The sequence below is a fragment of the Staurois parvus genome, unplaced genomic scaffold (genome assembly GCF_062004578.1).
Source record: "Staurois parvus isolate SC_StPar_1 unplaced genomic scaffold, SC_StPar_1.0 ptg000272l, whole genome shotgun sequence".
Classification (NCBI taxonomy): domain Eukaryota; kingdom Metazoa; phylum Chordata; class Amphibia; order Anura; family Ranidae; genus Staurois; species Staurois parvus.
In genome coordinates this window covers 1,388,853-1,416,703 of record NW_028318068.1, presented here as the reverse complement: position 1 = coordinate 1,416,703, position 27,851 = coordinate 1,388,853, and the positions used below count along the sequence as shown (strand labels likewise).

General features: G+C 43.3%; 1 protein-coding gene across 1 annotated transcript; it reads right to left on the bottom strand.

Moving 5' to 3' along the window:
• Nucleotides 1-627: 627 nt before the first annotated feature.
• On the bottom strand, nt 628-8,731 carry ANKRD37 (ankyrin repeat domain 37). Its single transcript, XM_089681582.1, has 5 exons — nt 8,593-8,731; nt 3,099-3,251; nt 2,859-2,950; nt 2,539-2,750; nt 628-1,204 (listed from the first exon to the last, which is right to left on the bottom strand). The coding sequence occupies exons 1-5, from the start codon at nt 8,614-8,616 to the stop codon at nt 1,194-1,196; spliced, it is 492 nt and encodes a 163-aa protein (XP_089537708.1). The 5' UTR covers nt 8,617-8,731; the 3' UTR covers nt 628-1,193.
• Between the last annotated feature and the right edge of the window lie 19,120 nt (nt 8,732-27,851).

The following is a 27,851-nucleotide window of genomic DNA, read 5'->3' as shown; positions in this document are numbered from 1 at the left end:
AATAATAATAATAATAAAAAAGAAAGGGGACATATGGGAGCTCAAGTGCCCAGATGGGAAGAGGAATAGATTCCCAGGAATTGGGTACAATTATTACAACGCCCAAAAGGAAAAAAATAAATAAATAAAAAAAATAAAAAAACTGGGCCTCCGGGCGGTTTAAGTCATAGTGTGCTCGTATACACTGCATGCCAGCACATTATGGCAGATTTACCTTTCAAACAAAGCCACTGTGTTCACTGTTGGCTCTTCCATCTTCACCAGGTTTTCCTTATGGGTTCTTTGGCTCTGGCTGTTTGAATGGCTGGGCTGTGATGACATCACTCCCATGCAAGCATGTGTGCAGAATTCACGATCGCAGTACAGCGCTCTCAATGGACGGTATACTCCTGTACTGTGCATGTGCCGATGATGTCACCGGCCTCTGCAAATGTGATTATCTCCTAAATGGTGAATGCTTAGGATATATTCACTGTACCTACAGGCAAGCCTTATTATAGACTTAGCTGTAAATACATGTTATAAACCGGACTTTACTACCACTTTAGGCTTCTTTAAATTTTTTTACAATTTAATTTGCTGCCTTGATTTCTATTATTTAGTACACTGTCATATTAATAGACACCATTGCGTAACAAAAAATGAAAGCTTTATTGTACAAAAACGTATGTAAACAAAATGACTTTGAAGTAAACAAATATATAAAATGGAAAAAAAACAAAAAAAAATGAAAAAAAGCACCTCTACCTTCCTGCAGAGAGGTCATATATTTACAGTCCAGCCTAACGTAAGCCAGAAAGTCAGCAGCTCCCTATAGAAGCAGTTTACAGTCCTCAGTATTCACCTTTCCATTGAATTCTTCTACATTTCGTCATGGAATTCTTCTAATATTTCCCCCATGGATCTTTTCTACATCTTGCCATGGATTTCTTCTAATATTTCCCCCATGGATCTTTTCTACATCTTGCCATGGATATCTCCTAATATTTCCCCCATGGATCTCTTCTACATCTTGCCATGGATCTCTTCTAATATTTCCCCCATGGATCTTTTCTACATCTTGCCATGGATATCTTCTAATATTTCGCAATGGATCTCTTCTACATCTTGCCATGGATTTCTTCTAATATTTCGCCATGGATCTCTTCTACATCTTGCCAAGGATCTCTTCTTGGTTTATGCTCGAAGCATATCTAAATGAAAGCTGTGAAGACAATATGAACGGTCAAAACCTCTTATTTTAGGGTATTTATTTTCAAATTCCATCACCCAACAATGCAGCAACCAAACCCAGCTAACATCCTGAAATGTACCAGATGACAACCTCACTCACACTGTACCCTGCTCTGTACAGCGCAGAGGACGTCCGATAGTCTGCAGGTGTAAGCTGTAAATGATTTAGATCTGCACAAGGTTCATCATGGAACCCTTGGGAACAATCACCAAGGCTGGCTTCACACCTATGCACCGGAGTAGCATTACCACAACATTGGTACTATGAGTGTTGTCACCTGAGAATGGAACCCTAAAGAACACATACAGTAGCTGCCAACCTACCTACAGACATGTGTGTTCTGATGCAATGCATTGCTGTAAAAATCTGCAGGACCTGTTTAAGCATGGAAAGCCCTTTAAATATAAATGGATGAAAAAAAAAAAAAAAATGTACGAAAGCCCATGCACTGCAAATTTGAAGGGTCCGTAAAAGAAAATAAATAAATAGACGCTCTGTAGTTAAGGGATAAGTTGACCTACGGGAACATGCTACATGTTCCACCCATTTTTAGGGCTTGTGAGCGCGGTTGAGCACTCTGGTAGTTCATTAATTCTTCCCGTCAGTGTAAAACTGCCAGCCCAGTCGATATACAGACAGACAGCTTACACCGACAGGTCTGCAGTAGTCCTGCTGATTGCTGGTGCAATGCTTTCCAGGCTCCTTTTAAAAAAATAAATAAATAAATAAATTGGGGCCTTGTTTATTCCCACTATCCTTGGGACCTTTTCTACTCCCAATGGCCACAGACCTGCCCCCCTTCAAGTATAACTAAATGCAAAACAATTTTTTTAGGTTTAGATAGAGTGCAGAGGTTGGAATGCCTGTCAATGTTTATTGCTGTCTGTGCCCCGGTTAAGGAGATTTAGATTCTCTGTTTGTCCTGTTTATGATTATCGTTGAATGTAAAAGAAAACACCCAAATTTTGGGTTGTCCCCAGAAAAATAATAGAGGGGACAACTTCCAATGGGGACACTAGTTCTGGTGACCTGGGGGTCCCCAAGCAATTCCCTTAATTTGCAGGGATTCCCTCTCACTTCTTGTTTTGCTATGGGACAGGAAGTGAAGGGAAATCTCCCAAATGGGACACAGATGGTGAAAAAAAATAAAAAAATCTGACGGGATGTAACCATTCCTTATTCTATCCTAAATGGAAAAAAAAAAAAAGTTTTGCCTATAGTTCTAACTTAAGTGAACTTGACCTTTATTTAAACAGTTCTGAGACCCCTGCTTTATAGCATACATGAGGGTGTATAGTTCTCACCATCAGATCGCCGTCTCTTCCCGTGAGAAATATCCAGACTGCTCTGAGCTCTCTTCAAAGCAGCCCCAGGCTCTTTCAAGTCTTGCACAGAAGACCGCGCTCTAGAAAACGTATCCTGCGTATGTTTAACCACGGCGAGATATTTTGCACACTCAAGGAATCCACCTGACAATGCCAGATCTTCAGCCGTGTGTCCATCTCTATTGCAGACACTGATAACAGAACAGAGAAAGAAATCTATTACCAGCCAGAAATGCATCTTCTATTTACCGCAGTCTCCTTATATGCCAGTAATCTGTTGGGTGTCTGCGTCTACTTACTCTAATCTTGCATCATGAGCGACCAGAAGACTCAGACATTCCATACTGCCGCACCGGGCTGCTTTGTGAACCAGTGTTTCTCCAAACAAGTCCTGAGGAAGGAAGAAGAAGTGCAGATCATGTTACACTGACGCAGCATGAAGGCAAACATGGTCTTACTTCATTTCTAGATTTCTGGTAATGCAGACAATGAGAAAAGATCCAGCATGTGATATTGCAGAGATAACATTGGATATATACCTGCTGGTTGATGTCAACTCCAGTCTGCAGCTGCCAAAGCAGAAAGAATGCATGCCCCCCGCACGCGGCCAAGTGTGAGGGTGTCTGTCCCAGCGTGTCCCCTGGAGAATTCACCGCGTTGCCTGATTCCATCAATTGGCTGAGACCATCAACCTAAAGAGATCATAGTACGGTAAGTAATTAAAGATGAACAAATATAAAAAAACATTTTTTAATTTTTTTTTTTTAAGTTTTCAGATAGGATGGGAAAGATTAAACCCCTGTTTGGTATTTACTGCCATCTGGGGCTCTGGTTTGGCCTTACTAAAGCTGGCCATACAATTTTCAGTTTCAGCCAGCTTAGATTGTAAGCTCTTGAGTACAGGTACGGATGGCAGTGTACAGCAGGGTTTCTCAACTAGGGTTCCTCAGGAGGTTCCTTGAGCAATGAGCTAAGATTGTAAGCTCTTGAGTACAGGTAGGGATGGCAGTGTACAGCAGGGTTTCTCAACTAGGGTTCCTCAGGAGGTTCCTTGAGCAATGAGCTTAGATTGTAAGCTCGAGTACAGGTACAGATAGCAGTGTACAGCAGGGTTTCTCAACTAGGGTTCCTCAGGAGGTTCCTTGAGCAATGAGCTAAGATTGTAAGCTCAAGTACAGGTACGGATGGCAGTGTACAGCAGGGTTTCTCAACTAGGGTTCTTCAGGAGATTGCTGGGGGTTCCTTGAGCAAAGACCAATTACTGCCTCTCAGATAAGTTCCAACTGACACCACTGATCTTTTTTAGCTCTCTGTTAGGGGGAATTCTCCCCAATGACCACAGGTGTAAGGAGCATTCTTACCTCTGACCATCACACTAATGTATCATGAGTTGTAAATATAGTCATTTTTAGCCGGGGTTCCCCTGAGACCAGAATGTTATTTCAAGGGTTCCTCTGCGTTGGTGTACAGTATGTAAAGCATTTTTTAAATGTCTCTAGGTGATTGTAGCCATATTAGTGCATTTGCGACAGAAACAATTGAGTACTGTCCGTGATACTTTTTTTTTGCACTAACATACAATTTTGAGGACAAGCTTTTGGGGAGTGTCCCCTTCTTCAAGGTCCAGGAAGTTTTGGCTACAATTAATGTTACAACTATTAATGTGATTGTAAATACTCATTTTGTAAAATAAACATTTACTTACCTGCTCTGTGCAATGGTTTTGCACAGAGCAGCCCTGATATTCCGCTTCTGGGATCCCCCATTGGCACTCCTGGCTCCTCCCCTCTGCTGAGTGCCCCCACAGCAAGCTGATTGCTATGGGGGCACTCATTTAAGCTTGCTCCCGAGCCACACTCTGAGTGTTCATCAAGACCCAGCGCACAGCTCAGGCCTCCCCCCATTGCTTTCTCATTGGCTGTGACTGACAAGCAGTGGGAGCCGACAGCTCCCGTTGCTGTCTGAGCCACTGAGGAGGGAGAGAGCCGAAAGAGATGCTGCTCCCATGTACATTGCCGGATTGTGATCAGGCTCAGGTAATTATAAGGGGGGCTGGGATGAGCTGCACTCAGGATTTTTTTTTTTTTTTTTAACTTAACGCAGGGAATGCATAAAAGTAAAAAAAAAAATAAAAATTCAGCCTATTATACAGGATTTATGGCGCCAACAGTTTGCTCAGCGTTTTACAATATAACGGGAGACAATACAGCAACAATACAGTTCAATACAAGAGGGTTAGGAGGGCCCTGATCCTGGGAGCTTACAATCTAGGGGATTACATTTATTAATCATAGATTGCTATAATAGCAACGTACTGAACTGGTTAAGTAAAGGTAGAAAAAAAAATATTTGAGATTTTGAGGAAGGGGGGAGGGGATGGGATGAGAGGGCAGAAGGCGGTCAGGGAGGATGAAGGACCGCTTTAAAATACATGCTGACCAATACAGCTATAGTTAGATCCTGAAAGGCGGATGTCATGTAAGGGATCGGATTGCGAAGTTGCTCCCTCGCAGGTTAGAACAGCCAGATGTTACTCTATCACTGCTTTAGCATGAAATTCTGCGACATTCCATTAGAGCCGTGTCAGACACAGGGGCGGACTGACAACTCATGGGGTCCCTGGGCAATAGGGGATCATGGGGCCCCTGTGTCCTTGCCTAAACTCAAAAAAGCCTATGAAAAAGTTATCAGGGGCATCTCATGGGGCCCCCTACTGACCCCGGGCCCTCCGGCAATGCCCGAGTTTCCAAATGGTCAGTCACGATACAGACAATGGCAGCGGCAAAACCACCAAGGAGAGGCAGCGATTTACTCCAATGGAGTGGCTCTCTTGCTGGCCCGGAACACTGCAGACTCATACTCATTAGCGAAGGAGTGACACCTCTGTGGTCTGGCCAACGAGAGAGCAACTCCACAGACACAGTCACTTAGCGATCCTGCTGAGTTTGGTCACATGGTTGATATGAGGAATAGATCGACCTAGTGAGGATTTACACTGCTCTGCATACAGATAGATTACTAGTGCAGCATACTGGTCTCAAATGCTATGATAAATATTGATTTCTTTTTCCATTCGGTCTATAGTTGACAACCCGTTCAGCCAATATGCCACACATAGGGCAGCAGATTTAGATTGCTATTTGAATTATATTATGGGGCGTCACAGTAGCTAAGTGGTTAGCATGTCTGCCTGGCAGTACTCGGGTCGCTGGTTCAAATCCCAACCACAGCACCAGCTGCCTGGAGTTTGCATGTTCTCTCAGTGCGTGCGTGGGTTTCCTCCAAGTACTCCGGTTTCCTCCCACACTCCAAAGACATGCTGGTAGGTTAATTGACTCCTGTCTAAATTGTCCCTAGTATGTGTATGTATGAATGTGAGTTAGGGACCTTAGATTGTACACCCCTTGAGGGTTAGGGACTGATGTGAATGTACAATATATATGTAAAGCACTGCGTAAATTGATGGCGCTATACAAGTACCTGAAATAAATAATTATGATCAGAAATTTTCAATTTTCTGCCCCAACCAATCAATTCAGTCTTATCAAATCCTTTCTAAATTGATATATTTTTTTTTTCTTTCAACCCACAAGGCTTCACAAAAAAAAAACAAAAAAAAAAAAAACACCTGACAGATCACTGTACTAACACAAGCAATGTTAGTACAGCAATCTCCCCTGCTCTGTTATATTGTGTTCTGACAGGGGGACTGTACCCCCCCTACCAGGACACACTGATCAGCACTGCCAGCCATTGGCTGCCAACGCTGATCAGATGCTGGTTTCCAGGATATGTCCGTTCACCAGGATAGGGAGCTGTACACGCGGGCTGAAAGTCAGCCAGTTCCTGACAAACTGGCCATTTTTGGGCTGTGTGCACCTGGCATAAATGTAAAATCCGATCATAGGAAAATGGATAATTCAACAGGATCTTTTCAATTGGAGCTTTCGACAGTTCATGCACGAATATAGAAAGGACAAGCACGAACATTTTTCTCGTCCGATAACAGAATGAACGATTTTTGTTTATTATTATTATTATTATTATTTATTTTTACAGTATTCGTCCATAAAAAAAAAAAAAAAAATTTGAGTAAGCACGCTCAGAAAGGAAAGAATACATTACAATGCAATACATTACTTCCAAAGTTTTATTCTGTCGGACAAGAATTTTCGTGACTTTAGTATCCTCTACGTTTTTGATATGGGACTAGCATGAAAAAAAAAACAAAAAAAACCCCACGGATGATCACTCATCCGATATTCTCATTGTGTGTACCAAGTGTGTGCCACACCCCAGCGATCCAAATGGTAGCAGTTCGTCACCACTGCAAGAATCGCCACACGTTTATAAATTAGAGAAGAGCGAGCGTGCGACCTCCGATTCCTCCTGCACTGAATTGTACTGTCTGCCCTCATGTTTTTAAAGCCCTGTGCAAACTGTGGGCACTATGTAATCATATATATATATATTTTAGACACTCACAGGCCATTATGTTAATATTATTGTGATGTAATAATTCACCACCATTGCAAGAATTGCCACTGTCACACAATTACATACAAATATATACACACACCTAAATAATAAAAAAAATAAATACATACACACACACACACATACATACACACATATATATATACACACACATACATACACACATATATATATATACACACACACATACATACATACACACACACATACACACATACACACACACACACACACACACACACACCGCACTATATTAATTATGTTACTATTATAATGTAATAATGCGTCACCATTGCAAGAATCACCATCACACAACTGTATTAATATTGATATCATTCACATAACTTGAATAACAAAATATATTCTATATTACCAATATAAAATATAATATTCCTAGATCGTAAGCTCAAAAGAGCATGGCCCTTGACCCCCTCGTGTTTTGTTACTATATTGTCTCATGTTCTGTCCCCCACTATGATGTACAGCGCTGAGCAAACCTTTTAGTGCTATATAAATACAGTATAATAACAATCTATTAAATATATATATATAATTTTATACATTTATAAATTTTATAATTTTTTATATAATTTTTTTTATACAGGGGTCTGTGTGTATATGAAACACAAAAATCCAAATAAATAAAATATCTATATTTTTATGTGATATGTATATATATGTATATATGTGATATGTATATATATTTATTTCAGGTACTTATATAGCACCATCATTTTTGCAGCACTTTACATATATATTGTACATTCACATCAGTCCCTAACCCTCAAGGGGCGTACAATCTAAAGTCCTCAAGGCTCAGTTCACACTAGCTTTGTCAGCAGGTGTCAGACAGGCATTTGGGAAGCACCTTCTCAAACACCTATGAATTTTCTGCACATGGCAGCACACAGCGCTGTTCACACTGAAGCGTTAGCGTTGCATCACGGCAAAACTGATGCCTCTTATCCAGTCAGGAGTTGAAGCCTCCCATTCAAGTCTATGGTGCTGCTCCTCAAAGGTCTGGCAGGCATTTGCAACACGGTTGCAAGGCGTTTGCGAAGCGTTAATACCATTTAACTTCATTATAGGCGTTTGTGGTACAGTTTTAACGCTTGGCAAAAGCCTATCAACTGCCTCAAAACCATGCATAGGGCATTTGGGAAGCATTTTTAACGTTCCCCAAACACCTAACGCCTGTCAAAGGCTATAGGGGCATTTGGCAAGAGTTAGAAATAAAGTCAAGTGTGAACGAGCCCCAGCTCACCTTCATACATACACATACTAGGGCCAATTTAGACAGGAGCCAATTAACCTACCAGCATGTCTTTGGAGTGTGGGAGGAAACCGGAGTACCCGGAGGAAACCCACGCAGGCACAGGGAGAACATGCAAACTCCAGGCAGGTGGTGCCGTGGTTGGGATATATATATAAAAAACTATATAACTAAAATAAATAAATGTTTATGTGAGACATACACACACATCCCCAATGTATTCTATAGATCGATATAATGTAACCATTGCAATGTATTGGTACCTCTGTGTCCAGATGAAGCTGCATCCTCTCTGCCTCGATCACCTCTCTGCCTCGATCTCCTCTCGCCGATCCTACATCCGATGTGAGAACAGAAACCTATGCCTCCCCTGTGTACTCATCCTCCAGCTCCAGGCCACTCCCCTCAGCACGTACACAAAACAAGAAGCACATGGCCCCTAGCCACGCCCAGGCTTAGCGCGATTGGGTGGAGAGGTGCCTCTTGTCTAGTGAGGGGCAGACGATTGGCTGGGGGGCGTTTCGGGGGCGTCGTCTTGTGCGGTGATGATGTTTTGGTCACGTACGAGGAGGCTGCGGCCGCCTGGCTGACATGTAGGCTGCAGTGAGGCGGCACGTAGGCTGTGTGCTGTGCTGTCAGAGGGATGGATGGAGGGGGAGGGGAGACAGCAGCTGGCTGGGATGGTGCACGTACACACAGAGAGCCGCCTTCTATTATGTAGGGAGGGGGGACGTTGATGAGCAGGATGTGTCCTGGCCTGACATTGTCACGTCTTCAGCCCTGGCTGGGTATTGTTGCTGTCAGGGGCGGACTGACAACTCATGGGGCCCCCGGGCAATAGGGGATCATGGGGCCCTGTGCCCACACCCAAAAAATCCTATGAAAAATGTACCAGGGGCATCTCATGGGGCCCCCTACTGACCCCGGGCCCTCGGGCAGTGCCCGAGTTTCCAAATGGTCAGTCCGCCCCTGATTGGTACTACACTGTTATTACAAGTCTACAGGTATATAATAATATAACGAAATATATGGACCTGATGAATCAGGGTGACCTGCAGAACACGTACACCAATCTGTATGGGTGTCATTGGGGACCCTGTGCACAATGTAATCTGTATGGTAGTTCTTGGGGTTACTTTAGACCTGTGGTCTGAAAACTGCGGCCTGGGAGCCAAATGCGGCCCTTTGCTTGCCTTTATGTGGTCCTTGGGGCACTGTTCCTCTTTCTGATAAGACACATTATTCCTCCCACTAATACCAACAATAGAGCACCATTCCTCCCACTGACACCAACAATGGGGCACTATTTCTCCCACTAGCAATAATGGGGAACTTTTCCTCCCACTGACACCAACAATGGGGCACTATTCCTCCCACTGACACCAACGATGGGGCACTATTCCTCCCACTGATACCAATGATGGGGCACTATTCCTCCCACTGATACTAATGATGGGGCACTATTCCTCCCACTGACACCAATGATGGGGCACTATTCCACCCACTGACACCAACAATGGGGCACTATTCCTCCCACTGACACCAAAAATGGGGCACTATTCCTCCCTCTGACACCAACAATGGGGCACTATTCCTTCCACTGACACCAACGATGGGGCACTATTCCTCCCACTGACACCAATGATAGGGCTCTATTCCTCCCACTGACACCAATGATGGAGCACTATTCCTCCCACTAATACCAATGATGGGACACTATTCCTCCCACTGACACCAATGATGGAGCACTATTCCTCCCACTAATACCAATGATGGGGCACTATTCCTCCCACTGATACCAATGATGGGGGACTATTCCTCCCACTGATACTAATGATGGGGCACTATTCCTCCCACTGATACTAATGATGGAGCACTATTCCTCCCACTGACACCAATGATGGGGCACTATTCCTCCCACTGACACCAATGATGGGGCACTATTCCACCCACTGACACCAACAATGGGGCACTATTCTTCCTACAGACATCAATGATGGGGCACTATTCCTCCCACTGACACCAACAATGGGGCACTATTCCACCCACTGACACCAACAATGGGGCACTATTCCACCCACTGACACCAACAATGGGGCACTATTTCTCCCACTAGCAATAATGGGGAACTTTTCCTCCCACTGACACCAATGATGGGGCACTATTCCTCCCACTGACACCAACAATGGGGCACTATTCCTCCCACTGACACCAACAATGGGGCACTATTCCTTCCACTGACACCAACGATGGGGCTCTATTCCTCCCACTGATACCAATGATGGAGCACTATTCCTCCCACTGATACCAATGATGGGGCACTATTCCTCCCACTGACACCAATGATGGGGCACTATTCCATCCACTGACCAACAATGGGGCACTATTCTTCCTACAGACATCAATGATGGGGCACTATTCCTCCCACTGACACCAACAATGGGGCACTATTCCTCCCACTGACACCAACAATGGGGCACTATTCCTCCCACTGACACCAACAATGGGGCACTATTCCTCCCACTGACACCAACGATGGGGCACTATTCCTTCCACTGACACCAACAATGGGGCACTATTCCTCCCACTGACACCAACAATGGGGCACTATTCCTCCCACTGACACCAACGATGGGGCACTATTCCTTCCACTGACACCAACGATGGGGCACTATTCCTCCCACTGACACCAATGATAGGGCTCTATTCCTCCCACTGACACCAATGATGGAGCACTATTCCTCCCACTAATACCAATGATGGGACACTATTCCTCCCACTGACACCAATGATGGGGCACTATTCCTCCCACTGACACCAATGATGGGGCACTATTCCACCCACTGACACCAACAATGGGGCACTATTCTTCCTACAGACATCAATGATTGGGCACTATTCCACCCACTGACACCAACAATGGGGCACTATTCCACCCACTGACACCAACAATGGGGCACTATTCCTCCTACTGACACCAATGATGGGGCACTATTCCTCCCGCTGACACCAATGATGGGGCACTATTCCTCCCACTGACACCAACAATAGGGCACTATTCCTCCCACTGACACCAACAATAGGGCACTATTCCTCCTACTGACACCAATGATGGGGCACTATTCCTCCCACTGACACCAATGATGGGGCACTATTCCTCCCACTGACACCAATGATGGGGCACTATTCCTCCCACTGACACCAACAATAGGGCACTATTCCTCCCACTGACACCAACAATAGGGCACTATTCCTCCCACTGACACCAACAATAGGGCACTATTCCTCCCTCTGACACCAATGATGGGGCACTATTCCTCCCATTGACACCAATGATGGGGCACTATTCCTCCCACTGACACCAATGATGGGGCTCTATTCCTCCCACTGATACCAATGATGGAGCACTATTCCTCCCACTGACACCAACGATGGGGCACTATTCCTCCCACTGACACCAACGATGGGGCACTATTCCGCCCCTGGTTGCCGTATAATGAATTGTGGGATTAGTGTTGGTATGAGATGTACAGGATCTTCTGACATCTCCTCCTGGGGCTCATTCACATCACTGCATCCTGATCATTGAATTACATGCATTGGCATGATCCCTTGCGCATGGCTCCCCAGGTTAGCGGGCAAACCGCATGCAGCTGGCTGAACTTTAGATGGGTCGCTGTGCGTTTGTTCTTTTATTAATGGGCTGTTTAGTGCCTAGGCGTGACAAAGTGTACGTCGCTGCGACAGCACTGTTGTGCGGATGGTCTCTAAGGCCCGTCCATGCTTGCGCAGTAAAAAAAAAAAAAAGTCCTGAGTGTTGCATCTTTGCACCTGATTCACACCAATGCGGTTTTTTTTATTTTTAATTTGCTTTTTTGCAGAAACACACTACAGTCCATTTGACATGGTTTCCTATGTTCACATTCATGTGTTTTGAAGTCGCTGTGTTTCTAGAAAGGGCCGGGGTTTTTGTTTTTTTTTTTAAAACTCAGCGTTTTTGCTACAATAGAGTTCACAGGAGGTGCTGCTGGAAAACATGGAGTGTTTTTTGCCATGTTTTACAGTTTTATTCTGCCCAGCAACAAAAACTTTTCCCCAAAATTTTGCACGGAGTTCTGCTTTAAGCCTAGGTTCATGGTATGAAACAGATAGGAATCGCACAGGAATGTGCACCGCATTCCCATACAGTTTACATCAGGGTGGATTTGATTTAAATCACTAGTGAAAAGGCTCGGTTTAAATCATCATTTTTAAAGAGCAGCTGTCATCTCTGTCCCGCAGCGGCTCCTCCTCTGACCTGCTGTTGACTCACCGACAGTCCCATTGACTTTAATGGGACGGCTGGTGATGCGGCAGGGACACAACAAGGCGAGGGACGTGGCGGCAGCAGGTGAGTGGATGCCTGCTTACAGGCGCTGCCATGATGGATCTAAAATGACAGGTGCTCTTTAAATGTAAGGAATCTGACTCATTCTTGCTGGTAATTAGAATCTTTAGGCCCCATGTACACGGGACACTTCTGAACGATGGAAACTGACTGCTGGAATACGTAGGTTAAAACCATCTGTCGAGTTTATGTGCGTTTGCGTTTAGAAGCGTATTTAAAGATAAGCACAGGAGAAATGCCCAGAATGCACTGAAAAGTGGTAAATTATTAACTATTTCAGACTGTTTCAGAGAAATACTGTCAGGGCTCCGGGAATGACCAGAGGTGTGTGGACCGACACGGAAACACAGACTTCAGGTATAGCGTGTAAACAAGATAATTTATTAAGGACAACACAAACATAAACGCAACAAACCAAACCCAAAACTAACACAAATACATACAACAAGGTGAAACAAACCCAAACTGATATATATATATATATATATATATATATATGTATGTATATATATATGGAGCACAACGTAGTCGGGCAGGTCGGGTCGGTAGCTAACGGGCAAACAGGGTACAAGGAGCGAGCGGAAGAGTGGTCAGGAATAGCCGAGGTCAGGACAGGCGGAGTTCGTTCAGAGTCAGGATCAAAGCAGGATCAGGCAGGAAGCAGACAGGATGCAGGTACAGGGGCTCAAGGGAAACATACACCAAGGCACTGATCACAGGCCTGGTCCTGCTTGAATACACCTCCTGCAATCAGCCTCAGGTGATGGCGTTATTGCAGGAGTGAGATTCTGGCTGCTGAGAGCACCCGCTGGCCAGCCTTGGTACTGCAGCCCACAAGGCAGGTGAGTCCCACCACCATTGGCGAGTCCATTCCTGACAAAATACAGAGTAGAAGCAGAGACAGCAGGATGTGTTGAGATTAGCTTTTAACATTTCTTTTGTTTCCAAGGGTGGGAAAGGTGTCTGGTGGAGGGAGTCATTAAGGTCACTTGGCAGGGGGTCTTCATGAGGAATTTGAGGTGTGAATGGTCATTAACATATCTTTTGTTTCCAAGGGTGGGAGAGGTCTGAGGTGTGAATCGGTCATTACAATGTGTGACAAGCTTGGTAGGAACATCCTGTGTTCAGTGTTTTGTCCATTTGAGTACCTTGAAAACTCTTTGCATGCATTTTTCATGATGAAAAAAGGCTTTGGACAGCATTGGAAACTGGAAGAGTAAAAAAAAATTTTCAGACGCAAACGCTTATAAACGTGATTTGCCGCGTTTACAAGCGTTTTGCGTTTGAAACGCTGATAAAATCGACTGCTGAACGCAAGTTTTCTGAGTTCAAAAAAGGACTGTAAATGAAGATGTGTACATGGACACATAGGAAAACATTAGGGTGAGTTCATGGGCTGCTGAAAAAAACGCTGAACAGCTCCTAAACTTGCGTTTATCAGTTGCAGTGCACATGACCCCTTAATATTTGCAAACCTAATGAAGGTTTCCTTTTTAGAATAATAAGCTGTCAGGTTAGTAAAACATCGATATCAGAACCGATTTTAGGTTAATACGTTAACCCCTTCATGCCTAAGCACTATTCTGCAACGTTGACATGTGTTAGTAAAACCGCACATATCATCATAACTACTTTGTACATCCAGGTGGATTATACCGCGTTTTTCTTTTCAGGACAAATTGGGCTTTCATTTGGTGGTAAATGGTAATGGATATCTCCTGATTTCTTTTTATTATTAAAGGAAAACTGGCCAAAAATAGTAAAAAAAAAATATATTTTTTAAATTTAGCTGTGTGTTTCTTGTGACTACCATAACCTACCTCCATAGAACAACCCAAAATACATTTTCCAGCTCTTGACGATTGCAGCGATATCATACAGTATATGTGTATGTTATTTGTACCTTTAGTACAGCCCAGAACAATAGCTCACATTTTGTTTTACCTAAAACACACTGACACTAACTGACACTGATATCAATTAAACAACAAAAAATCATGAGCTTTGACCCAAACACTTACCCTGGCACTAAACTTTGAGGATGATGTAGGTATTTTTTTTTTATCTTTTAATATTTATTTATCTTTTTTTTATTTCAGGTACTTCTATAGCGCCATCAATTTTTGCAGCACTTTACATATATATTGTACATTCACATCAGTCCCTAACCCTCAAGGGGTGTACAATCTAAGGTCCCTAACTCACATTCATACATACACATACTAGGGACAATTTAGACAGGAGCCAATTCACCTACCAGCATGTCTTTGGAGTGTGAGAGGAAACTGGAGTACCCAGAGGAAACCCACACAGACAGAACATGCAAACTCCAGGCAGGAGGTGCTGTGGTTGGGATTTGAACCAACGACCTGAGTACTGCCAGGCAGAAGTGCTAACCATTTAGCCACTGTACTGCCCACATAAAGTCCGGACACTTTCTCCCCCTTCCTGTCCAGGCCAATTTTCAGCTTTCAGCACTATCACACTTTGAATGACAATTGCGCGATCATGCAACACTGTACCCATATGAATTTTTTAGCATTTTTTTGAGACAGATTAAGCTTTATTTTGGTGGTATTTATTCACCACTGGGATTTTTTTTTTTTTGACTATATAAATGAAAATGTCCAAAATTTTTGAAAAAAAGTGTTTTTATTATAAAATTTTGCAAATAAATAATATATCATCATAAATCTTGGCCAAAATGTATTCATTTATCTTTTTAGTAAAAAAAAAAAAAAACTCAAATTAGTTTATAACCAAAAATTATGATTTAAAAAAATTTTTTTTTTACATTTTTATTTTATATTTTTATATTATTATTTGTTTTTTTTTACATACTGTCACTCTAGCAGTACAGTGTCACCATGGTGACACTGTACTACTTGTGGGGGGTGATGAAGATTTTTTGTTTTTTTTTACACTGATTGCTTTTATACCCATAAAGGCTGTAAAAGCAATAATTTCTCCTCTCTGGCTGCATTCTTGCAGCCATTGAGAACTACCGTGTGAGCTGTGATTGGTCTCAGCTTGTCACATGGTAGAAGGCTGTTGTACAGGAAGGGGACGAAAGTGTCCGGACATGAAGTGGTTAAAGCCTATGTGTGTATGGACACATAGGATAACATGCTGGAGAGTTTACTGGCTGTGGAAAAAAACGCCAAAAACAGCAGCTGTAAAAACGCCCAGTGTGCATAAGGGCTAATGCAGGCCATAGACGGGGAGAAAACCGGCCCTTTTTTTAATTAAAAAAACGAAAAATGGACCGATTTTCTTCCCGTCTACGGCCGGCATTTAATTACTTCTGTCCCTGTAGAGAGCTGCACGATTATATTTGACATTAAAAAGTATTGCGGTTGCAACAATGTATCTAGTTGTATCCATTTTGGATACAGATGGTTTTTCGGATAAAAATAGATACATTGTTGCAACCGCAATACTTTTTCATGTCAAATATAATAGCGGACTGGAATTCTTTTTCTTCTTCTTCTCCTTCTTCCTCTTCTTCTTCTTTTTTCTTCTCCTTCCTCTTCTTCTTTTTCTTCTTCTTCCTCTTCTTCTTCTTTTTGTTCTTCTTTTTCTTCTTTTTCTTTTTCTTCTTCTACTTCTGCTTTTTCTTCTTATTCTTTTTCTCCTTTTTCTTTTTCTTCTTCTTCTCCTTCTTTTTCTTGCAGGTCACGGCTCATGCGCAAATTTTTTTATCTGTAAAAAGATCGGCCGATTTGCCCATCATTGCCGCGAAAATCGTCCGATCGCCAAAATCAGCCGATTTTTTTTCCAACTTTACCGATCAAAAAAATCTGATAAAATCCAGAAAAACGGCCGACCAATTAACCCGTGAACGGAGCGAAAAAAAAATTTCGGACGAAAAATCGGCTGATTTTCGACCCATCTATGGCCTGCATTAGTGTTCATTGGGAAGTTCTGCCACCAAATGTAGCCTAGTCAACTGAATAGTGAGAACTCTTGGCGTGATGTTTCAGTGCGGTATTTACATAAAAAAAAAAAAAAATCACCATTCAGTTGTCCAAAAAAAAAGAATGAGTACACTGCTACCTTCTGAAATCCTGGCAGCCTCTGCTCTACTGCCCTCTGAAAAGCGATCCACCATGGATTGCTTTTCAGAGGGGCAGAGGAGAGTGCAGCAGGAGTGAATGAGCCCTAATACTTTCAGTTGCCATTTAAAACGAATGGCACTGTCCAGGGGCGGACTGACAACTCATGGGGCCCCCGAGCAACAGGGGATCATGGGGCCCCTGTGTCCTTGCCCAAACTCAAAAAAGCCTATGAAAAAGGTACCAGGGGCATCTCATGGGGCCCCCTACTGACCCCGGGCCCTCGGACAGTGCCTGAGTTTCCAAATGGTCAGTCCGCCCCTGGCACTGTCACACGCTAACATACATAGGCTGTGTTCATATCATGCATCTCAATCTTCTGTCATTTTTCAGGTTTTTTTCTGTGTGTTTCATAGATGTGAACAGACTCCATAGGCAATGGGATGATTCTTGTCATGCATTGTCACACGGCGACCGAGGAGCAGGAGCTGTGAAGCAGGATACACTTTGCAGCATGATGCAGTAAAGTGTGTTTCATTCCAGAATTATTGAAATGGTATTCTCTGCATAACTGACTATGACATCAAAGTGGAGAAATAGACTTGGTGTGTCCGATGATGAGCAAGCAACATTGTCAATAAGGATACGTTTACATGTACGTCAGTCTCTACCATCCCTATGAAAAGCCATTCATGGTGGATCACTTTTCAGAGGGTGGTTTAGCAACAGCTTGCAGGCAATTCTGCCGCCGCCTCCTGAATGGCTGTATTTGTTCTTTCTGGCTGTTTCTTTTAGCTGAACGGGGATAATAAATGGGACTACCACTGTGAGATGTGTGTTTGGCTCGCTGTTTGCGTCACATAGGCTTGGTGGTGCCACCTATCAAACGCGACAAGTTGTATTTACATTTCCGGGGACATTTAATGTGTTCAGCCACCTCAGCCTGTATGTTCTCTTTTAGGCCTCGTTCACATCTTGCGATTTGGGATCGCAGGCAGAATCACCGCAATTCTAAACTGCTGCACAATGCGTGACGTTCATATGGGTGTTCTGATACTGGGATCCTGGAAATTGCAGTTCTACTTCTACTATGTTGTGATACTGGGATCCTGGAACTTGTAGTTCTACTTCTACTATGTTGTGATACTAGAATGCTGGGACTTGTAGTTCTAATTCTACTATGTTCTGATACTGGAATGCTGGTACTTGTAGTTCTACTTTTACCATGTTCTGATACTGGAATGCTGGGACTTGTAGTTCTACTTCTACTATGTTCTGATACGGGGATCCTGGTACTTGTAGTTCTACTTCTACTATGTTCTGATACTGGAATGCTGGTACTTGTAGTTCTACTTTTACTATGTTCTGATACTGGAATGCTGGGACTTGTAGTTCTACTTCTACTATGTTCTGATACTAGAATGCTGGGACTTGTAGTTCTACTTCTACTATGTTCTGATACTGGAATGCTGGGACTTGTAGTTCTACTTCTACTATGTTCTGATACTGGAATGCTGGGACTTGTAGTTCTACTTCTACTATGTTCTGATACTGGAATGCTGGGACTTGTAGTTCTACTTTTACTATGTTCTGATACTGGAATGCTGGGACTTGTAGTTCTACTTCTACTATGTTCTGATACTGGAATGCTGGGACTTGTAGTTCTACTTCTACTATGTTCTGATACTGGGATGTTGGGACACGTAGTTCCACATTTATCGTGATACATTACTGGAATGCTGGAACTTGTAGTTCTGCATTCACTGTTTTCCTATACAGGAATGCTGGGACTTGTTGTTCTACATTTACCATATAGCAATACTGGGATGTTGGGTCTCGTAGTTCTACATTTACTGTGTTACAATACTGGAATGCTGGGACTTGTAGTTCTACTTCTACTATGTTCTGATACTGGGATCCTGGTACTTGTAGTTCTACATTTACTGTTTTCCTATACAGGGATGCTGGGACTTGTTGTTCTACATTTACCACGTTATGATAGGTAGATCCTGGCACTTGTAGTTCTGCATTTACCATGTTCTGATAATGGGATCCTGGGACTTGTAATTCTACATTCACTGCATGCAGCTAATTAAATGCCAAGGCCTGTAGTTCTACATTTCCTATGATACGCTGGGATTTGTAGTTCTACATTTCCTATGATACGCTGGGATTTGTAGTTCTACATTTCCTATGATACGCTGGGATTTGTAGTTCTATATTTCCTATGATACGCTGGGATTTGTAGTTCTGCATTTTCTATGATATGCTGGGATTTGTAGTTCTACATTCAGTGTGCACTGTTACTGGGGCTCAGGAGCTTGTAGCTCTCTGACTGTGTGCTGCCACTAGGATGGTGGGATTTGTAGTTCTATGTTCAGTGTGTTCTGCAATACCGTGTTCTACATTCAGTATGTCCCTGGCTCCATGGAAACTTCAGTTTTAAAGTCACTGTGTTCTGGATCAGGGGCGGACTGACCATTTGGAAACTCGGGCACTGCCTGAGGGCCGGGGTCAGTAGGGGGCCCCATGAGATGCCCCTGGTACCTTTTTCATAGGCTTTTTTGAGTTTGGGCAAGGACACAGGGGCCCCATGATGCCCTATTGCCCAGGGGCCCCATGAGTTGTCAGTCCGCCCCTGTTCTGGATACTAACATTTATAGGTAAAGTTGATCCAGGGAATATCAGATTGCCTCTCGGGGGATCAGGAAGGAATTTTTTCCCAGCAGGAGCAAATTGGATCAGACTTTGCTGGGTTTTTTGCCGTCCTCTGAATCAACTGTGGGTAAAGGGTAAAGGATTATAACGTTTTTTTTTTTGGATGAACTTTTGTCTTTTTTTTCAGCCAGACTAACTATGTAGCTGTTACTCAGATGCTGGGACATGTAGTTCTACATTCACTGTGTGCTGCTACCAGGGTTTTCAGACTTGTAGTTCTATATGTACACTGTGGACATTCTGGGATTGTGAGACTTGTTCTACGTTTACTGTGTCCCAAAACTGGGATGCTGGAGCTTGTAGTTCTACATTCACTGTGTCTTGTTACTGAGATGCTGGGGCTTGTTATTCTACTTTCACAGTGTTTTATTACTGGGATACTGGGACTTGCAGTTCTATATTGTCTGTGTACTGATTCTGGGACTTGTAGTTCTACATTCACAGTGTTTTATTACTGAAATGCTGGGACTTGTAGTTGTACATTCACTGTATTCTGTTATTGAAGTGCTGGACTTTCAGTTCTACATTCACAGTGCTTTATTACTGAGATACTGGGACTTGCAGTCCTATATTGTCTGTTTACTGATTCTGGGACTTGTAGTTCTACATTCAGTGTTTTATTACTGAAATGCTGGGACTTGTAGTTGTACATTCACTGTATTCTGTTATTGAAGTGCTGGGACTTTCAGTTCTACATTCACAGTGCTTTATTACTGAGATACTGGGACTTGCAGTCCTATATTGTCTCTTTACTGATTCTGGGACTTGTAGTTCTACATTCAGTGTTTTATTACTGAAATGCTGGGACTTGTAGTTGTACATTCACTGTATTCTGTTATTGAAGTGCTGGACTTTCAGTTCTACATTCACAGTGCTTTATTACTGAGATACTGGGACTTGCAGTCCTATATTGTCTGTTTACTGATTCTGGGACTTGTAGTTCTACATTCAGTGTTTTATTACTGAAATGCTGGGACTTGTAGTTGTACATTCACTGTATTCTGTTATTGAAGTGCTGGGACTTTCAGTTCTACATTCACAGTGCTTTATTACTGAGATACTGGGACTTGCAGTCCTATATTGTCTCTTTACTGATTCTGGGACTTGTAGTTCTACATTCAGTGTTTTATTACTGAAATGCTGGGACTTCTAGTTGTACATTCACTGTATTCTGTTATTGAGATGCTGGGACTTGTAGTTCTACATTCACAGTGTTTTATTACTGAGATACTGGGATACTGAGATACAGTTCTATATTGTCTGTGTACTGATTCTGGGACTTGTAGTTCTACATTCACAGTGCTTTATTACTGAGATACTGGGATTTGCAGTTCTATATTGTCTGTGTACTGATGCTGGGACTTGTAGTTGTACATTCACTGTATTCTGTTATTGAAGTGCTGGGACTTTCAGTTCTACATTCACAGTGCTTTATTACTGAGATACTGGGACTTGCAGTCCTATATTGTCTGTGTACTGATTCTGGGACTTGTAGTTCTACATTCACAGTGTTTTATTACTGAAATGCTGGGACTTCTAGTTGTACATTCACTGTATTCTGTTATTGAGATGCTGGGACTTGTAGTTCTACATTCACAGTGTTTTATTACTGAGATATTGGGATACTGAGATACAGTTCTATATTGTCTGTGTACTGATTCTGGGACTTGTAGTTCTACATTCACAGTGCTTTATTACTGAGATACTGGGATTTGCAGTTCTATATTGTCTGTGTACTGATGCTGGAACTTGTAGTTCTGTTTTCACAGTTCTTTATTACTGAGATACTGGGACTTCTAGTTCTACATTCACAGTGTTTTATTATTTAGATACTGGGACTTGTAGTTCTACATTCACAGTGTTTTATTACTGAGATACTGGGACTTGCAATTCTATATTGTCTGTGTACTGATTATGGGACTTGTCGTTCTACATTCACAGTGTTTTATTACTGAAATGCTGGGACTTGTAGTTGTACATTCATTGTATTCTGTTATTGAGATGCTGGGACTTGTAGTTCTACATTTGTCGTGTCCTGTTACAGAGATGCTGGGACTTTTTGTTCAGCTCACTGGGATTCCTTTCCTTTCTCCTGGGTGGATTCTTTGCTGGCCTCTAATTACCAGATGATGCTCCTAGACCCTTGTGTTACAGTGGGGCAAAAAAGTATTTAGTCAGCCACCAATTGTGCAAGTTCTCCTACTTAAAAGATGAGAGAGGCCTGTAATTGGCATCATAGATAGACCTCAACTATGAGAGACAAAATGAGAAAAAAAATCCAGACAATCACATTGGCTGATATGGAAAGAATTTATTTGCAAATTATGGTGGAAAATAAGTATTTGGTCACCTACAAACAAGCAAGATTTCTGGCTCTCACAGACCTGTACCTTCTTCTTTAAGAGGCTCCTCTGTCCTGCACTCATTACCTGTATCAATGGCACTTGTTTGAACTTGTTATCAGTATAAAAGACACCTGTCCACAACCTCAAACAGTCACACTCCAAACTCCACTATGGTGAAGACTAAAGAGCTGTCGAAGGTCACCAGAAACAAAACTGTAGACCTGCACCAGGCTGGGAAGACTGAATCTGCAATAGGCAAGCAGCTTGGTGTGAACAAATCAACTGTGGGAGCAATAATTAGAAAATGGAAGACATACAAGACCACTGATAATCTCCCTCGATCTGGGGCTCCACGCAAGATCTCACCCCGTGGGGTCAAAATGATCACAAGAACGGTGAGCAAAAATCCCAGGACCACACGGGGGGGACCTAGTGAATGACCTGCAGAGAGCTGGGACCAACGTAACAAAGGCTACCATCAGTAACACACTACGCTGCCAGGGACTCAGATCCTGCAGTGCCAGACGTGTCCCCCTGCTTAAGCCATTACATGTCTGGGCCCATCTGATGTTTGCTAGAGAGCATTTGGATGATCCAGAAGAGGATTGGAAGAATGTCATATGGTCAGATCAAACCAAAATAGAACTGTTTGGTAGAAACACAACTCGTCCTGTTTGGAGGAGAGAGAATGCTGAGTTGCATCCAAAGAACACCATACCTACTGTGAAGCATGGGGGTGGCAACATCATGCTTTGGGGCTGTTTCTCCGCAAAGGGACCAGGACGACTGATCCATGTACAGAAAAGAATGGATGGGGCCATGTATCGTGAGATTTTGAGTGCAAACCTCCTTCCATCAGCAAGGGCATTGAAGATGAAACGTGGCTGGGTCTTCCAACATGACAATGATCCCAAACATACCACCCGGGCAACGAAGGAGTGGCTTCGTAAGAAGCATTTCAAGGTCCTGGAGTGGCCTAGCCAGTCTCCAGATCTCAACCCCATAGGAAAACTTTAGAGGGAGTGAAAGTCCATGTTGCCCAGCGACAGCCCCAAAACATCACTGCTCTAGAGATCTGCATGGAGCAATGGGCCAAAATACCAGCAACAGTGTGTGCCAACCTTGTGAAGACTTACAGGAAACGTTTGACCTCTGTCATTGCCAACAAAGGATATATAACAAAGTATTGAGATGAACTTTTCATATTGACCAAATACTTAGTTTCCACCATAATTTGCAAATAAATTCTTTCCAAATCAGCCAATGTGATTGTCTGGATTTTTTTTGTCATTTTGTCTCTCATAGTTGAGGTCTACCTATGATGCCAATTACAGGCCTCTCTCATCTTTTTAAGTGGGAGAACTTGCACAATTGGTGGCTGACTAAATACTTTTTTGCCCCACTGTATGTGCTCAGGAGATATCGTCTGTGTAGGAGTACTCAGTCACACCCCGAGACCACAACCCCGACCACAAGATCCCAAGGGTGAAGATCTCAGCCGGCCTAAATACATATCAAGTGGCATTTTCTCACATAATAGTATGCCTTTTAGGGAGTCTACTCATTGTATGCATGCTGCTAGGATGACCATGCTTGGTTATGTGATAGTCTGAGTCCATATTTGTGTGGCCACAGTTTATGGCCATTTATATATTGCGTTGTGGCACCAGTTGTACTAACAGTGGTGTAGGGCTGGAGTACAGAGGGCCTTGATCTTAGGAAACTACAATATAAAGTTGTTTTTATTGTTGGATGGAGTAGGAAAGGGTAGAACCATTGTCAGGTTCCTAGTGTTGTGTCCCAGTTGTGAAGAGCCATCTATGCTATTGTTCCTGGTGACCTTTGTCTTCAGTACATAAAGTGATAGAGAATCCAATTTTTTTTTTTTTTAAAGAACAGAGGGGAGATCCTTCAGTGGGGAAACCTTTTTTCAGTTAAACTGTCTAAAACAGGATATTCCCTCACTTTGGAGAGATTTCCAGGTGTCTCCAGGACAGAAAGTGAAAGAAAATCGTCTTAATACGAGAGGTTCTAACCATACCTTCCTCCATCCAAAACTAAAAGAAAAAAATTTACTATATCATTTTTCAATCTGTACAACCATTTATTATTATTATACAGTATTTATAAAGCGCCAATAGTTCGCTCAGCGCTGTACATTACAAAGGGGGACAGAACATGTGATAGAACAATAACAATACAATGCGATACACGAGAGGTTCGAGGGCCCTGCTCCTTGGAGCTTACAATCTAGGAGGGAGGGGATAGTGGTATAGGAGGAGATAGCTGTGGGAATGTAGTGGTAGGAAGAGTGGAGGAGGTCAGCAAATTAGCAGGGGGTGGGATAGGCTTCCCTGAAGAGATGGGTTTTCAGGGTGTGCCTAAAGGTGAGGAGAGTAGCTGATAGTATGATGGGTTGGGGCAGGGAGTTCCAGAGGATGGGTGACACCCTGGAGAAATCCTGGAAGCGGGCATGGGAGGAGGAGACCAGGAAACTAGAGAGAAGGAGGTCTTGTGAGGAGCGGAGGGTTGGGGCAGGGAGTTCCAGAGGATGGGTGACACCCTGGAGAAGTCCTGGAGGCGGGCATGGGGGGAGGAGACCAGGGTACTAGAGAGAAGGAGGTCTTGTGAGGAGCGGAGTGTGCGTGTTGGGTGGTACTTGGATATTAGGTCAGTGATGTAGTTCGGGGCAGTATGGTGGACAGCTTTGTACGTCAGTGTTAGGATTTTGAAATTGATCCGTTGCGCAATCAGAAGCCAGTGGAGGGATTGGCAGATGGGGGTGGCGGAAACGGAGCGGTTGGAAAGGTGGATGAGTCTGGCTGCCGTATTCAGGATCGACTGAAGCGGGGATAGCCTGTGGGGAGGCAGATTATCACATATATTTATATATATTTAATATATATCTTTTTCACATAAATATACAGTCATGGCCGAAATTGTTGGCACCCTTGATATTTTTCCTGAAAATCAAGTATTTCACACAAAAAAGGTATTGCATTAACACATGTTTTGCTATACACATGTTTATTCCCTTTGTATGTATTGGAACAAATATAAAACAGAGGCAGAAAAGCAAATATGACATAATGTCACACAAAACCCCAAAAATGGGCTGGACAAAAGTATTGGCACCCTTAACTTAATATTTGGTTGCACACCCTTTGGAAAACATAACTGAAATCAGTCGCTTCCTATAACCATCAATAAGCTTCTGACACCTCTCACCCGGAATTTTGGACCACTCTTCCTTTGCAAACAGCTCCAGGTCTCTCTTATTGGAAGGACACCTTTTCCCAACAGCAATTTTAAGATCTCTCCACAGGTGTTCAATGGGATTTAGATCTGGGCTCATTGCTGGCCACTTCAGAACTCTCCAGCGCTTCTTTGCCATCCATTTCTGAGTGCTTTTTGACGTATGTTTGGGGTCATTGTCCTGCTGGAAGACCCAGGATCTTGGACGCAAACCCAGCTTTCTGACACTGGGCCCTACAGTGCGACCCAAAATCCTTTGGTAATCCTCAGATTTCATGATGCCTTGCACACAGTCAAGGCACCCAGTGCCAGAGGCAGCAAAACAACCCCAAAACATCATTGAACCTCCACCATATTTTACCGTAGGTACTGTGTTTTGTTCTTTGTAGGCCTCATTCCGTTTTCGGTAAACAGTAGAATGATGTGCTTTACCGAAAAGCTCTATCTTGGTCTCATCTGTCCACAAGACGTTTTCCCAGAAGGCTTTTGGCTTACTCAAGTACATTTTGGCAAACTGTAGTCTTGCTTTTTTATGTCTCTGTGTCAGCAGTGGGGTCCTCCTGGGTCTCCTGCCATAGCGTTTCATTTCATTTAAATGTCGACGGATAGTTCGCGCTGACACTGATGCTCCCTGAGCCTGCAGGACAGCTTGAATGTCTTTGGAACATGTTTGGGGCTGCTTATCCACCATCCGGACTATTCTGCGTTGCAATCTTTCATCAATTTTCCTCATCCGTCCACGACCAGGGAGATTAGCTACAGTGCCATGGGTTGCAAACTTCTTGATAATGTTGCGCACTGTGGACAAAGGCAAATCTAGTTCTCTGGAGATGGACTTGTAACCTTGAGATTGTTGATATTTTGCCACAATTTTGGTTCTCAGGTCCTCAGACAGTTCTCGTCTCCTCTTTCTGTTGTCCATGCTTAGTGTGGCACAGACAGACACACAATGCAAAGGTTAAGTGAACGTCTCTCCTTTTTATCTGCTTTCAGGTGTGATTTCTATATTGCCCACACCTGTTACTTGCCCCAGGTGAGTTTACAGGAGCATCACATGCTTGTAACATTCTTATTTATCCGCAGTTGTGAAAGGGTGCCAATACTTTTGTCCAGCCCATTTTTGGAGGTTTGTGTGACATTATGTCGAATTTGCTTTCTTTCCTCCCTTTTTTTGTTTTGTCCCAATACACACAAAGGGAATAAACATGTGTATAGCAAAACATGTGTTAATGCAATACGTTTCGTGAGAAATACATGATTTCCTGGAGAAATATCAAGGGTGCCAACAATTTCGGCCATGACTGTAAATGATCACAATATTTGTGTGAAAAAGAACCTAACATTGTCTATTTTTATTCTTTGCATCACAACATTACTTAGGATCGGGGCCCACCAGAGGATCTACTAGCAGGATCAGGGGTTGGTCTAACACTGACTGAAGGACAGCCTTTATTTTTCCCGATGAACACCCAAGGTGACTCCACAGAGATGAAAGAGGGGCAGTGTATTACTCTTGCTATGCAATGCTTGGATCCTGGGCTCTGTTCCTATCACAGACACTATCTGCATGAACTTTGGTTGTCCTTTCCAAGTTTTCCTAGATTTACACCCACAGTCCATAAACATGCTGGGACACGGCTACCCAGACTGGCCCTGTGGTGAGGCATGACCAGTCGGGGACTTTGGTGTCCCCGATCTCCTTTTGCTGCACACAAGTAGCCTTTAGGGGTCTAACTGGACCTGTGATGTCTTCTTAAAGTGTAGCAAAGGGAATATAGGCAGATCTTGAGGGTTCGCAATGGTGACCCTGCCCATGCTCCAGGGGGCCCATGCGGCCTCCCTGTCACATTGAGTTTTACACTGTGTTGCTGGGAAAAAGCGATTGCTGTGTCACCCTGCCTAGGTAATTCAGTCTTGGGCCCTTTGAGTTTCCACTTTCACAGGGTGACGGGGGAGGGGACTTTTGCATTGGGGCCCACAATCTTCAAGCTGCGCCTCTGAAAGGTAATGTCGAAAACTAATTCCTGAGAATGGCGGAGTGGTAACCAAGCTTAATTGCAACGCACTTAACGCCAAATGGTGGGGTTGGCCAAATAGCACAAAAAGTTGGAGGGTCTTAGAGGATAGGTTCTAAGTCTACAGAGTCTACATACCATTCCAGTGACACTGACAGTGTACATGGCTGACACCTACCTACCATTTTATACACTGCTAGTGTAACTGCCTGTCGCCATTTCCTTGAGCTCCTTGCTGGCCAGTCCAGAGCCTCCACTCACCCACTATACGACCACCCGCTGAGCTACAGATACACCTCACTGTGAGTATTCCTTGCCTGCTGAGCTTTAGCCTTGCCCTCCTCACCCCAGTCAAGAAGGACTACTGGTGGCCATACTCCAAAGCATTCAGATTTCCCGCTTCCTGTCAACGTCTGCTCTTGCAAATCACCCTCCCATCCTTCTTCCTCTCCACAATATGATTTTTGTATGTGGATAGGGGATAGGGGCATCAAACTTTTACAACTATAATGTGCATGTTAAAAAGATAAAAGTGAGCTAAGCATTCCGAGGTTCCGTTTGAGAGGCAGAACCCGGCAGCGAAAAGGTTAAAAGAAACTTGTCTCCTTCTCAGCTAACATATAACTTATTAATCAGGAAATGGTACCTAAGTATTATTCAGGGCTGCTGCTTCAACTGAGGAAACTTGCCCATATCCTGCAACCGTTACGTTTTCCGTGAGTACTTGTATTACCACAAAACCAGTTT

Excerpts from the sequence above, each read along its gene's own strand:
- ANKRD37 (XM_089681582.1), bottom strand. The coding sequence starts at position 8,616 with ATGCAGCTTCATCTGGACACAGAG. Across the intron at positions 3,252-8,592 it reads AGCTTCATCTGGACACAGAG|GTTGATGGTCTCAGCCAATT; the intron begins GTACCAATACAT and ends TGATCTCTTTAG. Across the intron at positions 2,751-2,858 it reads GCTCATGATGCAAGATTAGA|TGTCTGCAATAGAGATGGAC; the intron begins GTAAGTAGACGC and ends TTCTGTTATCAG.